The sequence below is a fragment of the Fukomys damarensis genome, unplaced genomic scaffold, assembly GCF_012274545.1.
Source record: "Fukomys damarensis isolate Sample0158 unplaced genomic scaffold, DMR_v1.0_HiC HiC_scaffold_17, whole genome shotgun sequence".
Classification (NCBI taxonomy): domain Eukaryota; kingdom Metazoa; phylum Chordata; class Mammalia; order Rodentia; family Bathyergidae; genus Fukomys; species Fukomys damarensis.
This window is the reverse complement of record NW_022900929.1, coordinates 44,087,470-44,103,857: the sequence shown is the minus strand read 5'-3', so window position 1 is coordinate 44,103,857 and position 16,388 is coordinate 44,087,470. Positions and strand designations below refer to the sequence as shown.

Below are 16,388 nucleotides of genomic sequence, written 5' to 3'. Positions count from 1 at the left end.
TTTATATCAGAGCAATATTGGTCTTGTAAATAAAGAAATATTCCTGCCCTAGCTGCACAGGAAGCTTTCCAGCTCCCAGGGCCTTTATTACAGCAGACCAACAAGGACGGCCAAGCCACAGGGCACCCCTGCATCATCCATCCCCTAGTGCTCTAGAGCCTCCTGCTTGTGCCAATAGCTGGATCTACACTGCAGAGGCACAGGGGTTCATAAGGCCATTTTACTGAGAACCAGAAGATAGAACAGAAGTGAACAACTGCAATAAAGGCACATCAGACCTCCATAGTTGGCAAGTTGGAGGAATCACCACCTTCCATCAGAACTTCGAGTATATTCAGAGGAAAAGCATCGCACACCTATATCACAACCTTGCTGAGTTCAACCCCTCAGGAGGTCAGAGAGCTCACCATGGGCCTTGAAGCCAGAATTCAGCCTGAATCTCAGGGGTCTGCATGGGCACCTGAGACTAATTGAATTAGTTCTGCACATTGCTGCCCACATTGTCAATTGTGACAACAGAGGTATACCTTGAAAGAGGCTCTTCAAATATATTTCTTTATTTTCCTATTTTAAATTGTAATTTTAAAAATTTTATTTTTCTGATCCTGCAAATTTTTCTGTCTTCTTTTTCCAGCATAGGCTCTTGCTCCCCCACATGATTCTTTATCTCCATTTTTGTTTCTGTTCATGCCCTACTTTGGATTTCTTCTTTCTTTTGATTTTCTCTGCTCTTTTTCCTTCATTCTAATGTCATTACTTTCAAACGAAAGTGAGTATAATTTCTAGCTTCCCTATTATTGTTAAACTGTTCTATTCTTGTCTTTGTGCTTGCACTCTGTCTTTCCCTCTTGTCTTTAACAGTTTCCTAGAGTTTGTGTGATCATCCTGTGTCCTCTGGCTTCACTTTTAGCCTTCTCCTGTTCTGCTACCTATTTATTCCTCTGCTCCTAACCCCGTCTAAGTCCCCATCCTGAAGGGTTAAGTGGCTGTATTGAAGAGTTTATTCACTATAAACATATTTTGGGCTTACTTGATTTTGATTCAAATCACATGGTTGAAAGGTGTTAGATTAATAACTACCACAAATGGTCGATTTCTAACCTGTGCCTGGTACTCTTGTGTAGCTGAATATATTAATTATGCTAAAAGGTTGGGATTGATTTAATGATTTGTCCTTTCTCATATTATAAAAATGAGAATGTCTAGGAGTCATTAAGACTCAAAACCTAAAGACCAGCCATATCAGGAAAATCAAAGTACTAACCCAATAATTAAACCAATGACAGCCCAACAACAAATATAAAAATGAGAAAACACTTAAGCAAGTCACGAAGACAGACTTCCAGTTCACCAATGGCAAATTCTATGGGAAACCATTTGGGATATCTGATAATCAACCACCACGATACCCTGAACTTATAGTTCAGGAAGTAACAAAACAGATCAATTAAGCTCTAGAAAAATTCAAAACTGAAAAAAATTTCTGATTACAGTCAGTGACCTCAAAAAGAGAGAGCTCTTAAAAACAGTAAAGGATCATGAGAAATTGATCCAATATCTCCTAGATGATGCAAAGAAGTATCACATAAGACTGAGAGAAATCCATGATATAGCAGGAGGAAATACAAATGACTTAAAATGCCATTTGCAAAATGAATTACAGAAAACTTCCCAAACACAGGGGAAGAATTGGGCATACAGATAAGTGAGGCATATGGGACTCCAACTAGCCATGATCAAAAAAATCTACACCTGGACCTATAATACTCAAAATCCCAGAAACCCAATAGGAGAACAAAATACTACAAGCAGTTAGAGAAAAGAATTAAATCGCATTCTCAAGAAGTCCCATCAGAATCACAACAGACTTTGCAACACAAACCCTCCAGTCAAGGAGAGCCTGGAGTGAGGGATTTCAAGTCTGAAGAAAAAAAAAAACTCCAACCTAGACTGATGTATCCTGCAAAACTCTCTTTTAAAATGGATAGGGAAATAAGACACTTCCATGACAAAGAACAACTGAGAAAGTTCATGAACACCAACCAGCACTATAAACAATTCTAAACAATTACCTAGAAAAAGATAATTAATGTCACAACACCATGAGGAGTAAATCAAAGTAAGCAAAGCAAGAAACTAAAGGGAGAGGGGAAAAATTGAAAAGTGTCAACAACAGGATGATAACATGACAATGATAGGTCAATACATGTCAGTTAAAACCATCCATGTCATTTGCAGCAATTCACCAATCAAGAGAAACAGTCTGACAGATTGGATTAAGAAGCAAAATCCAACAAAATGTTCTATACAAGAAACACACCTAGTTCAAAAAGAAAATCATGGACTAAAAGTGAAAGGATGGAAAACAGTTTTCCATGCGATAGGAGCCCAGAAAAAAATCAGTTTTAACTATCTTATTTACAGACAAAGTAAATTTCAAACCAAACCTCATTAAAAGAGACAAAGAAGGACACTAAATCTATGTAAAGGGAACAATTCAAGAGGAAGAGATGACAGTAATAAATATATATGAACCAAATATTAATGCCCCCAAATATGAACAAGCAAATATTAAGTGACATGAAAAACCAAATAAGCACTAATACACTTGTAGTGGGGGACCTAACTACCCAGCATCACAAATAAACAAAGCATCTAGGCAAAAAAATCAATGATGAAATATTAGAACTGAATCAAGCTTTTGAACAAACGGACTTGAGATGTAAATAGAGTGTTCCAACCCACAAAATCAGAATATGCATTCTTTCCAGCTGCACATGGGTCTTTCTCCAAAAGAGACTATATTCTTGCTCATAGAACATATTTCAATAAATGCAAAGGAATGAAAGTTATCCCATATATACTATCAGACCATATGCATGCAAGTAAGCTGGAGATCAGTTGCATGAGAAATCATAAGAACTTCAAACACATGGAAATTGAACAACACTCTCCTGAAAGATCAATGGGTCACAGAGGAAATTAAGGAACAAGTTAGTTTTTACAAATAAATGATACATTTATTGATTTACATATGTTGAACCATCCTTGCATCCCTGGAATAAGTCTGACTTGGTCAGGATGTATGATCTTCTTGATGACCCTGTGTATTCTTTTTGCTAGTATCTTATTAAGGATCTTTGCATCTATATTTATTAAGGAGATTGGCCCGTAGTTCTATTTTTTAGTTGGGTCTTTCCTTGGTTTGGGAATCAAAGTAAGACTTGCTTCCAGGAATGCATTTGGAAGTGTTGCTTCTCTTTCAATTTAATTGAAAAGTTTAAGGAGTGGTGGCAGTATTTCTCTAAATGTCTTGGAAAATTCATCAGTGAGTCCATCAGGACCTGGGCTTTTCTTGGTTGGTAAATTTTTAATTACATTTCAATTTCAGTGATTGTACTTGGAGTGTTTAGAATGTTTTTATCTTCTTTGTTCAAGTTTCGCAATTCTGAGTATCTATAGATATGTCCATTTCTTCCATATTTTCCATTTTATTAGAGTATAGATTCTCAAAGAAGGTATTGATAGTCACCTGGATTTCTGTTGGTTTTGCTGTGACTTCACTTTTGGAGATACCTCAAAGAACTAGGATTAGAAGTTCCATTTGACCCAGCCATCCCTCTGCTGGGTATCTTTCCAAAAGAATTATAAGAATCATACCACAGTGATATATGTGCACCCATGTTTATATTGGTATGGTTTGTAATAACTAAAGCTTGGAAACAGTCCATTGGCCCATCAGTTGGAGACTGGATAAAGAAAATGTAGTTTGCCTATAAACCAGAGTACTACTAAGTCATGAAAAATTAGAAACTAGAGTCATTCATGGGAAAATGGATGCATTTTGAAGTCATAATCTTAAGTGAAATTAATAAGTCACATGTGTAAATACCAAATAGTTTCTGTGGTGTGAAAAACAATAATTGTACATAAGATCTCATCATTCTCGAATATAAATAAAAAATATTTAACATATCCTCAGACAATAAAAAGCATTTAAAAATATTATGTAGGTGAGAAATGTGTAATCAACTATAACAAGTACATTTAAACATTATTAATAATGTGTTACTTCAGGCCAGAAAAAATACTTTTCAGATAGTTTTAAATGGTGTGCTCTGAATCATACAAGGATGAGTTTTGTGTTCATGTAAACACAATTTTTTCATTTCCTATACTATTGCAATTAAAATTAATGCATACTTATAGATTCTCAGGTATCTCCTTTTTGAAATTCTGTCTAGGGTATCTCTCCAGTGCTTATACTTCAGATGTTATACCTGGTACAGGGAGCAAAGCAAACAAAAGTACAGTACACAGGTGCAACCAAAGCTATCATATCAAAGATGCTCTTTCACAAGTTTGAGCTTTGCCACTCACTACATCTTCCCTCCTCAAATTCACATCAGAGATACAAGAAAAAAAATCTGTACAAGCTACTCTGAGAAATGTGTCAGTTGTGTCAGTCATTGAGCCCCTAAGCTGACCCCTGATGCACGGACTTCCTTTGAAGGAATTTCCAGTTTTTCAATAATTGAAGATTTCACTCTGACAAGAGTCCCCCAGCTTTCTTCCAAGTGTCCAATTACTTATAAAAATCCCAGAGAGGAGCTCAAAGATTCATGGTAGGGTGATCTTATGGCCACTAGGCCACCTCCCCCTGCCCGTTTCCTACACTAGGGCTTACATAGAAGGAGTTAGAATGGTGTAAAAAGATAAAAATGAATAAGATATCAAGATTTGACCTTTGCAGAAAGAATGAAGTGTTCAGGAACACAGTGATGACCATCCTCATACTGTACCAGATAATTTTTACCTCTACTTAAAAAAATAACTTTAAGAGAACATTAGTAGCCCAAGTACACACACAAAGAAAAGTAAAGATTAAAACTGTGTTTCCTAAAGTTAGTCTACACATGCAGAAATTAAAAGTAAGATCTTTTTATTCTTTGTCAAGGGGACTTTAAACTATTGCTTGTACTTTCAATCATTGAAATTACTTAGCAAAAAATCATATAAGTAGTTGCTGAATATAACTTTATGAGATGAAATATAGCAAGGATTTCTTTAAAATCATATATATTCCCAATGCAACCATACTTTTAGTTCCTATGGAGAAGGCTATGAATTTTACAATTAGGAATCAATGATGTTGCTATTTTTTGTATTTTAATATGAATTGCGATCATTTATTTTTATTTTTAGTATTTTTTTCTTATTTTTCTTGCTGGAACAAAGTGAAAAGTTCTTTTTAGAAATGGAAAAGAAAGCAAGAAAATTCAGAGCAAAATGTCCGCAGTGGAGGAGTACCCTGAATTGAAATAAAATGCCCTGAATTTGAGTAGTACGTGATTAGATTACTACCAGGTTTTAAAAAGAAAGAGGAAGCTTGCTTTGGTTACTTCAAGGGATGTAACTCAGACCCTGTGCTTTTGCATGCAAGGTAGGCACGGGGCCAATGAACTGAATCCCTGAAACTGGATCCATAAACTGGATCACTTCTGTTTCCTATGACAGCCATTTTGCACGTGTTCCTGATGTGAAAGGTCATAGAAGACAAACACCTCCTGCCATAGGGTAATGCTGCTGCCTGCTATTATGATAATACCATTTATTTTATCAACTCTGAGTATAGTACTGTGAACAATTAATATCATATATGTTAACATTAAAAGAAATTAGAAGAAAATCAACATTTGCTTTCGTACTAATCTCCTTAGTCATTATTCAAGTAATACTGAGTTCTAGCTACTTATAGAGTTTAAATACAGCCTTATTTATTTATGTATTTTACTTTTAATTAACATGTATCAATTATTCATACTAATGCAATTCAATGTGATATGTTAATACATGCATATACTATGAACTACTCAAATCCAATCTTTCTTTATACATGTTAAACTACAGTAATCACTATTCTTTAATCAAGTTGACTTTTACATTTCCACATATGAGGGAGAAATGGTATGTATCTTTCTGTGTTTGGTTTATTTCCCTTAATATAATGCCCCATTCACCTTATTACTAGTGGCAGGATTACATTCTTCTTTATGGTTGAATAATATTTCACTGTGTGTATGTACTACACTTTATTCATTCACTGATGAGAACCTAGGTTGACTCCATGTCTTACTATTGTGTTACTATTGTCTTACTTATTGCTTGTGTTTCTTTGGTATATTGAATTCATTATCTTTGAATATATGCCTAGTAGTGGGATAGCTGGATCATATGCTAATTCTGTTCTTATTTTTTGAGGAAACTTCAGGTTGTTCTCCATAATGTGCCATTTCGTCATCAAGATATAACAAATTCTATTTATAATTTGATTTATTCAATAAATAATTATCTCCAAGGAGAGATTTCAGCCACCTTCTAAAGGACAGATTTCATTTGTCTATTAAGTATCAGAGATATGTTATTTAATAACACACATTCCCAGACTCACAGATGTTCTATTGGGATGAAAGGAAATATACAATCACAAATATACTATGATAGGAATAAGTACAATATGCTTTAAGAACAGAAGAAATGGAAATTTAAGCCAGTCTTTATGTTTAGGAAAGACTTTCTTTATAACTCCAGCTCCTCTCCAATTTCTTAGGATTTGACCTATTAATTTATATTGAAGGACAGAGAGAGAGAGAGAGAGAGAGAGAGAGAGAGAGAGAGAAACCAGAACCAAATATTGTAGAAAGTGCCAAAAATCCAGCTCTCTTAGATATATATGTTTGGCTACCCAGAACTAACCAGTTACTCTTGCTCCATTTCTAGCTCTGGTCTCACCTCCATCTTGCCTTGTCCAGAGCGTCACCTATGGCTCTGAGTCATTACATTCCCAGTCTCAGTGTGGATGTCCTGTGCTTTAATTGAAATACATAGCTGTTTGATATATTACTGAAACTTGAGTGAAAAAAGAAACATCAGTTCCTGTTTTTGACAACCTATGGACTCCTGCAGAAAACTTGTGATTGTTAGTTCATGAAGGCCAAAACTTGAAATAAAAGAAAATTGAATTTTGAGAAAGCGTTCAGGAAACTTGTTTACAATATTAAAATGAACTAAAATGCATATTAGAGAGAGTGCTTTGAAAATCACAAACAACACGATTTCAAAATTGACATACTGAATTTCAATTGTAGAAATTAATGTCATAAATTGGCTTTTCACTATCAGCTACCTCCAGTGACTTATAATCACTATTATGTTTTAAAACTGATGAAAAATTGATGATACTACTCATCTGCAGAGCTTATCTTCTACTAAGGATTCGTTGGAAAGTTTTGCTTATCACAGAAGCTTTTACTAGTAACCAGAATATGTTTTCAGAGATATGATCCTAGGATGCAAATTTTAGAATATGCAGCCTTCTAAAATATGTTGCTTATGATTGAAAGACCAAGTTATTGAGAAAATTTTGAGTTTTGTCTTTACTTGCCATCATTAAGAGACTGTTTGATTCCTCTACAATTCTCTAAGATGCATAAATGTTCTTTGTCAATGTGAAATTAAAATAACTTAAATCATATTAATTGTGTGAAGAATCTTATTAATCTAAGTAATATCTGTACACTAAGTTCTCACAGGAGGTGCTCAAATTTAAAGGTATATATTCAAGGTAAAATTCCAATCCTAGATATGAGTAGGTTATCTTTCCATTATGATAAGGGGTATCTACAAACACTGGGTCTCCTGTTATCTCTTCCTGCAGTCGCCAGAAATAAACCTGGGCATCTTGCCCAAAGACATGATTCTGACTTAATTCTGCAGCTCTGTGCTTCTCTTTATTCTTCTAGTGTTTACTGTCTAATCTGATTTTCCCTCTATGCTTGAAATTATATGATTTTACTGTTATAATTAATTTTGATGAACCATTAATAAGAAAGGCATGCACCTCTTTTCCAAATAATGTCCTTCCCATTTTCCAAAATACCATGGAGACATCTTAAATTAAGATATTATGATTCTCTCTCTCTCTCTCTCTCTCTCTCACTGCCTTCATGGAAGCCTCATTGGTTTCAATTTCACTGGATTTATAGCTTCATCTCCTGAACTTTGGGAGTTGATAAGGTTCTGCCTGGTTTCCCTTTCTTTTCTGCGGTCCTCACACTCTCTCAAAGAAAAAATCAGGCCAATTATAGGGCTCACTTTCATAGACTTCCTCACTCTCAGGACTACTGTTGTCCTTCACTGTCTGATGTTTGCTTTGCAGAGAAAACTCTGCTGAAAAGAAGGATACACTTGAGACATTTGTAAGTAAATGAATACATTTTGAGTCCACAATGTTAACTGAAATGAATCATACCTCTAAGTTTAAATATCACACTTTTTTTTCATATGGTGAAATCCAAAAAATAAAGAGCCTGGCCGGGTGTGGTGGCTCACACCTGTAATCCCAGCACTCAGGAGGCTGAGGCTGGAGGATCGCTATGAGTTTGAAACCAGCCTGGACTACATAGTGAGTTCCAGATTAGTCTAAACTACAGAGTGAGACTCTGTCTCAAAAAACCAAAATATTAAAAAAAATAAATAAAGAGTAAAATAAAAAATAGACAATGAGAAGTACGGAGATGTTTTTCAAATGGAAAAACAACAAAAGGAAAGGACCAAAACTGAAGAGAAATGGAAACAGAGTGTTTGCAAATGGGAAAGGACTAAGGATTAGAAGGAACAGGTTAAAATGGGAGAAATGAGATAAAAAAGAATGAATGTTGTTATGTACACGTACCAAGTCCCCCTGAATGTAGCATTATGTTCTGCAAATGTACTAATAAATATAGTACATAAATGAAAAAAGTAATTTCAGATAAAAGAGCAAGATTAATACATTAATTCGATTTAGGAAGAAGCAGAAGGCATGGGCTGTGTGGTTACATAATATTTTTTTTCTTTTTTAGAATAGGCTTTGAGATTAGATAAAGCAAGTGTAAGATCGTACTTCGATCAGTAGAGATATTAGGTAGAAATCAATATCTGAGTATGAAATTCATCCTAGTGGATTTTCATAGTTTTGCTGGATTATAAGCTGAAAGCCTTGATTCTGAACAGAAGAGTGTAGTTCTTTGCCAAATTTGACAATTCTAAGCGGTATAATAATCCTCTATATTTTGTTGAATTTTTTTCTGTATGTTTTAAGAAGATACTTGCTCTTTTTCACCTTTATTAATAAATACTGTACTCAGAAATTCTCTAAAGTGGAACCATCCTTGAATCAATCATCTTGAGATAAATTCCATTTGGTCAGAAAAATCTTAATTACAATACTAGTTTGAGTTTTTAAAAATATGATTTTTGTGTCTCCTAACTGGTGAAATTGGTTAAAAAGTTTATTTCAGTTTTATTTTTTTCATATAAAGCATATATTGTTGCTTTTACTGCTGTAGCACTGTTATAGAAGGGAAAAACAATTTTTCAAACATGTGGCATGATTGATTCAGCATCCTGGTATATTGTGAGAGAATTTAAAGCAGACAAAATATTGCTATTAAAAGAAGTTTAGTTTGCCTTATTTGTAGTTTTTTCTTGATGGTATTTGACTTGCTATTATTTAAATAAATAATATTTATTGTTTTCTCTATTTATGTGTAAACCTTTCTGGAGAAGAGTGAGACGTAGACATGTCTGACAATCTCAGAATGAACACACCATACCACTCTCGCTCTGAGAAGCACCCCATGCATCAGAGACCATTCTGCACCCCTTCCCTCTCTGCTCACTGCCAAGTAACTGCTGCCCAGACTTTCAATGCACACATTACTTTTTTTCCTTTTTGTACTTATACAAATCAAATTGTACAATTTCTACTCTTGTTCCATAGGTTTTTCTTTTATAAAGGGTCATTTTGCTTCTTTGTTTGTGTCACATCTAGCTTGTTTTTCCTTTTCTTTCCCTGTCACCTTGACAGGAATTCTAAGAAAATGTTGAATGCCAGTATTGGAATCCTTGGTTCATTTCCTCTATCATGGGGAAAAGTCATGAAAACTCATGCAAACAATGTCTTCGTAGATTGGAAGGGACAGAGGGGTAGACGGCAGGGCGAGGGAATAGGAAAAAATCAGAACCTAGTTTGATTACGTACAGATGCAGATTTCCAACAATGAATGTCATTACATTGCATACATTCAACGTGCCAATAAAATTAATTAAAGAAAAGTCCAGGGATTTAGCTCAGTGGTTCCACCATGTGCCTCACAAGTGCAAGGACCCCGGTTCAATCCCTGGTACCAAAAAAATAAATAAAATTAATTAAAGAAAAGAAAAAGAATATTCATGCAAAGAATAATGTTCCCAGTAGTACTTTATTTCTATCCTCTAAAAGATTCAGGAATGTTCTGCAATTCTTAGTTTGCTAAAAAATGGTTTAGTTATCAATGACTGATTAATTTCTTCTAATACTTTTTCTTCCCTTATACGGAATTGAAAATTTCAATTTTTAAATTTTTGATTGATTCTTTTTTGGTGCTTTTCCAGACTACACACTTTTAGTGCTTATCTTGGAATCGCATTTTTACTTTTGCATTTCCAGTGTACAGAAATGCACTTGATATTTATTTGTTTCATATTTTAATTTATGTGTTTGTAGTACTTTATCAGTACAACCATCACAGCCAGTTGGTCCGTGTGCATGCATTTCTCAATTCTTTCTTTAACTCCTTTCCCTGAACCCTTTCTCAATGTTCCTGCATCTCTTAGACCAATATTTTATGTTTTTAGGACATAATGATTATTATCCTTCTTGGGATTTGTGTACACGGCACTTCACAATTCCCACTTTTATAATCCTTCCTGCTTTTCCCTCACTCTGTCAGTTCCCTTCCCATAAGCCGAAGATCTATCTTGCTGTTTTCTATTGCTTATTCTTTATTTGTACTTTATTTATAATTTGGAGTTCTCATATAGAGAAACCTTGCAATATTTAAGTTTGTGCCTGATTTACTTCCCTTAACATTATGGTCTCTAGGTGCATCCATTTTCCTAAAAATGAATCAAGCTTATCTTTCTTTATGGCAAACTAGTACTCCATTGTGTAAAAATAACACATTGTCTTTATCCATTGATACATTTTGAGGATATACCTCTAAGTGAAATAAACAAGTCACACATGGGTAAATACCAAAGAATTTCTCTGGTGTGAAAAACTGTAATAGTAAACAAGATCCTAATGGGGTAATTAACAATGTGAAATAGGAATAAAAGGGCTAAAGGTGTAGGGAAAGTGGGAAGGGTAGGGGAAAGGGAATAAGGGAAAAGAAAAAAAGAAAAAATGGATATAAAATGATTGTAAATGAGGACAGGCGGGGGAGGTGAAGGGAGGCAGGGACAAGGGGAAAAAATGCAAATCAAGACCTGTCATGTAAAGGTACAAGATCCCAGTAAGGAATGTAACTGTACTGTATACCTAGAATGTACCAATAAACTCAATATAAGAAAAAACATCCATTGATCAGTTGATAGACATATGTGTTTGTTTGTTTGCCTGCTTGCTTGCTTTTTTAAAGAAAGGGAATTCCCAAACAACTTTGCAGACTGACTCAATCATTTCACATTTTCAGTGCAACAAATGAAAAATACAGTTTCTCTCCATCCTCACCAGAATTTATTATTCTCCCTTTTTTTATTTAGCTCTTCTTATAGGCATGTAGTAATATCTCCTCATTAATTTCCCTAAATAGAACCATTTGTAGATATCTAGGTAGTCCTTTTATTCACTGTTGTGATTCAACTTTGATATTTCTTTGTTAATTTGATGTCTAATTGATCTATTTGTGATAGTGGAGATAAGTAATACAAAACATCTTATTCATACATTCATACTTCTTGCAACCTGGGTATATTGTTTCCTTAGCTTTGAAAATTCTTGGCATATTTCCAAAGGAAATTGTTCAGCAGGTATATAATGTTAATTTTTTAAGAGTTGGAGGAGGATTATTCAAATTAGCTCAAATTAGTAAATTGAGGTCATTTATGTTCTCTCAGTAATCCAAATTATCGTGTGTACACGTGCACATTTGCTTATCAAATTTTCCTTCTTAAATCTACAGGTTATGGAGTGGTATCTCTGGATTCATTTCTGACATATGTCTTTTTTTCTTAGTCTAAAGTATAACTTTTAGCCAACAACTATTTCAAAGAATTAATCTTTTTTTCATTGATTTTTTTCACTGTTCATTTCATTTGCATGTTCATGGATTTCTGCTCTTTTAAAACGTTCCTTATTCTAGATTTATTCAAGTTATTGATTTGGTTCTTTTCTGATTTTGTTGTTGTTCTTGCTGTTGTGCTGGGATCAAACTCAAGACCTTGTGCTTGTGAGGCAGGTGATGGTCCCACTTTCCCGATTTTTAATCCATGAACCTGTTCATCTCTGCACTCCTTCAGCTTTGGCCCACAGATTTTGATATATCGTCTTTTTATTGACTTTGATTTTTATTTCACTTGATATTTTATCTATGGCCATAGATATTATTTTTTTTCCTCATTGAGTTTATTGGTACATTTTAGGTATACAGTACAGTTACATTTATCATTGGGATCTTTCCCTCATTGAGTTTATTGGTACATTTTATGTATATGGTACAGTTAGGTTCATTATTCACATCTTGTACCTTGACATGATAGGTCTTCGTTCTCATTTTTCCCCATATTGACTAAATTCAAACATATATCTGTCTAATTTCATGTTTAACTTGATATAGATAAAATCACATTATTTATTGTTTCTTCTATACTGACTAAACTACTTAGTTATCTGCCAAATATTGCAATACTTATCTGCATTTTCTGATGATAGCAGTAATATATCTATTTAGAGGTTTGATTTCTGTTATTGAATTTGAAATTTCTTTTCCGTTGGATGAATTTTTACTTTTCTAGGTTATCGTAAGAGTTTCTGAGGGCTCAGTGAAAAATTTACATGTAAGTTAGATAGAAAAAGAAAACAGCTTTAAAATATTTTCCATGCTCAATATCATAATGAACAGAAAAGACACAAAAAGCTTCTTGCCATTTTTCAACATAGTTTCTTAACCTGTATCTTACTCATTTTATTTTAGGTATGTTTTAAGTTTTAAAAATATAATTATAAGAGTAACAAAATATCAATTTTAATAAAATTACCTAATATTCTTTGCTTCTATGACTGTTATATACATCAGTTGCAAAAGTTGTTTCTACCATCCACTGATTGTTGTAAAATGAAAAAACTTCACAGTTCACTTGAGTTACTAGTTCATATTTTATTTGTGTCAAGTTACTTCAAAACTGGAATGTCAGTTTAATATTCTAATCTTTGTATACTCCTAAGTGAAATAAATAAGTCACACATGTGTAAATACGGAATAGTTTCTCTGGTGTGAATAAACTGTAATAATACATAAGATCCTAATAAGATTACTGACATTGAGAAATGGGAAGAAAGGGGCTGAAGGTGCAGGGCAGTGGGATGGATAGGGGAAGGGTAATAAGGGAAAAGAAAAAAATGTGAGATAATGAAAAGACGGAAATGAACTGGTTGTAGATGGGGAGGGGAGGAGGGGGTGAAGGGAGGGCAGGGACAAGGGGAAAACTGAGAACCAAGACCTGTCATGTAGAGGTACAAGATCCCAACAATGAATGTAACTGTACTGTATCCCTAAAATGTACCAATAAACTCAATTAAAGCTGAAAAAAAATTCTAATCTTTGATCATAAAGTGTCAGTGGGCTGATAAAATGAAACAATACAAGCTAATAGAAAAACATTAAAAAGTACAAAAAAAAAGAAATGAGAACAATTCAGTAACGTGCACAATTTACTTATAAAGCCAGAAACAGAGGTATGATGATTTACGGAATAAAATTGAGCAATTAGGCTACCACCTCTTATTTGTCAAGAAGTAATTGCTGCGAACTCATGTTTGCTGCTCTCAAAAACTTCCATGACTGTTGGCTCCTGCTTTTGCCCCAAGTCCACTTCTGTCCCACAGCTTCCTCATGGCTGACTTGACCTCTTTGTTCCGAAGTGTGTAGATGAGGGGGTTTAACATGGGGGTAATGATATTGTAGAGCACAGACACGACCTTGTCCACAGAAAACGTGCAGAATGGACGAGCATAGATGAAAATGCAGGGCCCAAAAAAGAGCGTCACCACCATGAGGTGAGAGGCGCAGGTGGAGAGTGCCTTTCGCCTTCCCTCCTTGGAGCGGATCTTAACTAAAATAGCAGTGTAGGAAGAAATCAGCACTACAAAGCAGCTGGTAGATATCAAGCCACTGTTAGACACCATTAACAATTCAATGACAAAGGTGTCTGCACAGGCAAGTTTGATGACAGGGGGAACATCACAAAAGAAGTTGTCCACCTGGTTTGGCCCACAGAAGGGCAGATTGACAGTAAGAATAGTCTGGACAACGGAGTGCACAAATCCTCCCATCCAGGAAGCAGCTACCAACACAGAGCACAGCCCTCGACTCCTGATAGTGGTGTAGTACAGTGGACGACAGATTGCAGCATAGCGATCATAAGCCATCACTGAGAGCAGGAACATTTCTGCAGCCGCTACAAAATGTAGAAAGAAGAGCTGTACAATGCACTGGTTGTAAGGAATGAGTTTTTCTTTATGAAGGAAGTCAAACAGAAGCTTAGGGGTCGTTATAGTTGAACAGCATAGGTCCAGGAATGAGAGGTTTCCAAGAAGAAAATACATAGGTGATGAGTTTAGGTTCCTATCAGAAGCCACTGTTCCCACGATGAGGACATTGCCTACCCAAGTGGACACATAGAAGAAAAGAAATACTACAAATAGCCCTGCTTCAATAGATGCTGTGTGTGAGAAACCTGCCAGGACAAATTCTTTCACCACTTGTGTCCGGTTTTCATCCATTTGACTTGGTTCTATGGAAATATTAAATAATGGAGCATTAATAATAATATAAATAGATAGGATGTCACTTAAAATACAACTCTATACTCATTTCAAAAGGCGTTTTCTCATAGACACACCTGTGTTGGTTAGGTGGATGAAAGTACTTTCTATACAGCTGATAAAAATATGTATCCTCCAAAGAGCTCCATCTTTGAGGCATAATGAAATAGCCAAGACTTTTGGACAATTAAATCACCTGTATTTTCAATGATGGCATACCTGCAATGCATCTATCAGTACATTACTAACCACTCTTTTTTGACATTCAGTCTCAAGGAACCCATCACATTTCCTGGAAGCATCACATTTTTAAAGTATAAAACTTCAAGAAAAACAATAACAAGATAACATTTCAAGATAACATTTAGTTATTCAGTAATTAGGCATTTTGATCTTTAAATAATTTTTTTTGAGACAGTACCTCTCTATGGAGCCCAAACTGCTCTCGAACTCAGTGATCCTCTTGAGGCAGCTTCCCAAGCACTGGGATTATAGGCCTGTGCCACCATTCCCAGCAAGATCTGTAGAAGATTTAACTGGAATGTAAATGCCTGTATTCTTTTCCATTACTGTAACACTTGTAGGTATCTACACTGTACAAATGAAGGAAAACTATCACACTTCCCCTTGCGTTTATTTTTAGAAATTGATCTCTATGTGTGCTTCCAGAATGCCTGTCAAGCTCATTATTGACCATAATACATTATTGTATCATTTACTATTACCTATTTTTCCTGCTATGTAATCTCTATGGGAACATGTGCACACATGCTTATAATGATCTAAGTAGCATTTGTAAAATAATTATTCAGTCATTCAAATGATTCCCTCTTTTGGCTTTGTTATCAAATTGAATAAAACAAAATATTTATCTGAGATTAATAACATTGTATTTTGGAGTGAGTCCACATTTGAGTATTTTATTCATCTGTGTGAGCCATGACTGGGAGATGCTACTGCATGAGATGAAAAACTTGGGGATTCATGGTAGCTGCTATTGATTCCACACAGTTCTGCTATAACAGAGCTAGATTTTGAAGAACTAAAATAAAACTATTTAGAGTATAGATATTAGAGATTTTTTTTCTATCTTATGCTTTATGATCCCTCTCAAATTATGAGCAGATTGCTTTCCAATTAAATAAATCAAGGAAAAGCAATTTTTTAAACAACAATCTTAAATTGAAAGTAAGTTTACATAAATTAATAAAACCTACATGCTGCTAAATCAAAGTAAGTATGTAAGTATATTTTATCAATTTTATGGTAATCAAAATTATTTAAAAAAACTTATGAAGTAAAACTAAATTTTATGTCATTTTATAAAAGGATGTTCACAAAAAAACTTAAGCTAAGATAATAGTTATAAAATAAATGAAAACAGCATACATTATTACATTTAAAAATATATTACGATCTATACATACAGAAAACTAAACACATAAGAATCTAGGTTAAATACAAAGACAATAAAGAACTT

At 34.5% G+C, this 16,388-nt stretch overlaps 1 protein-coding gene across 1 annotated transcript; it reads right to left on the bottom strand.

The window, feature by feature from the left end:
• Positions 1-13,909: 13,909 nt before the first annotated feature.
• LOC104858969 (olfactory receptor 4Q2) lies at positions 13,910-14,866 on the bottom strand. Its single transcript, XM_010619444.1, has one exon. The coding sequence runs from the start codon at positions 14,864-14,866 to the stop codon at positions 13,910-13,912; it is 957 nt and encodes a 318-aa protein (XP_010617746.1).
• Positions 14,867-16,388: the final 1,522 nt, after the last annotated feature.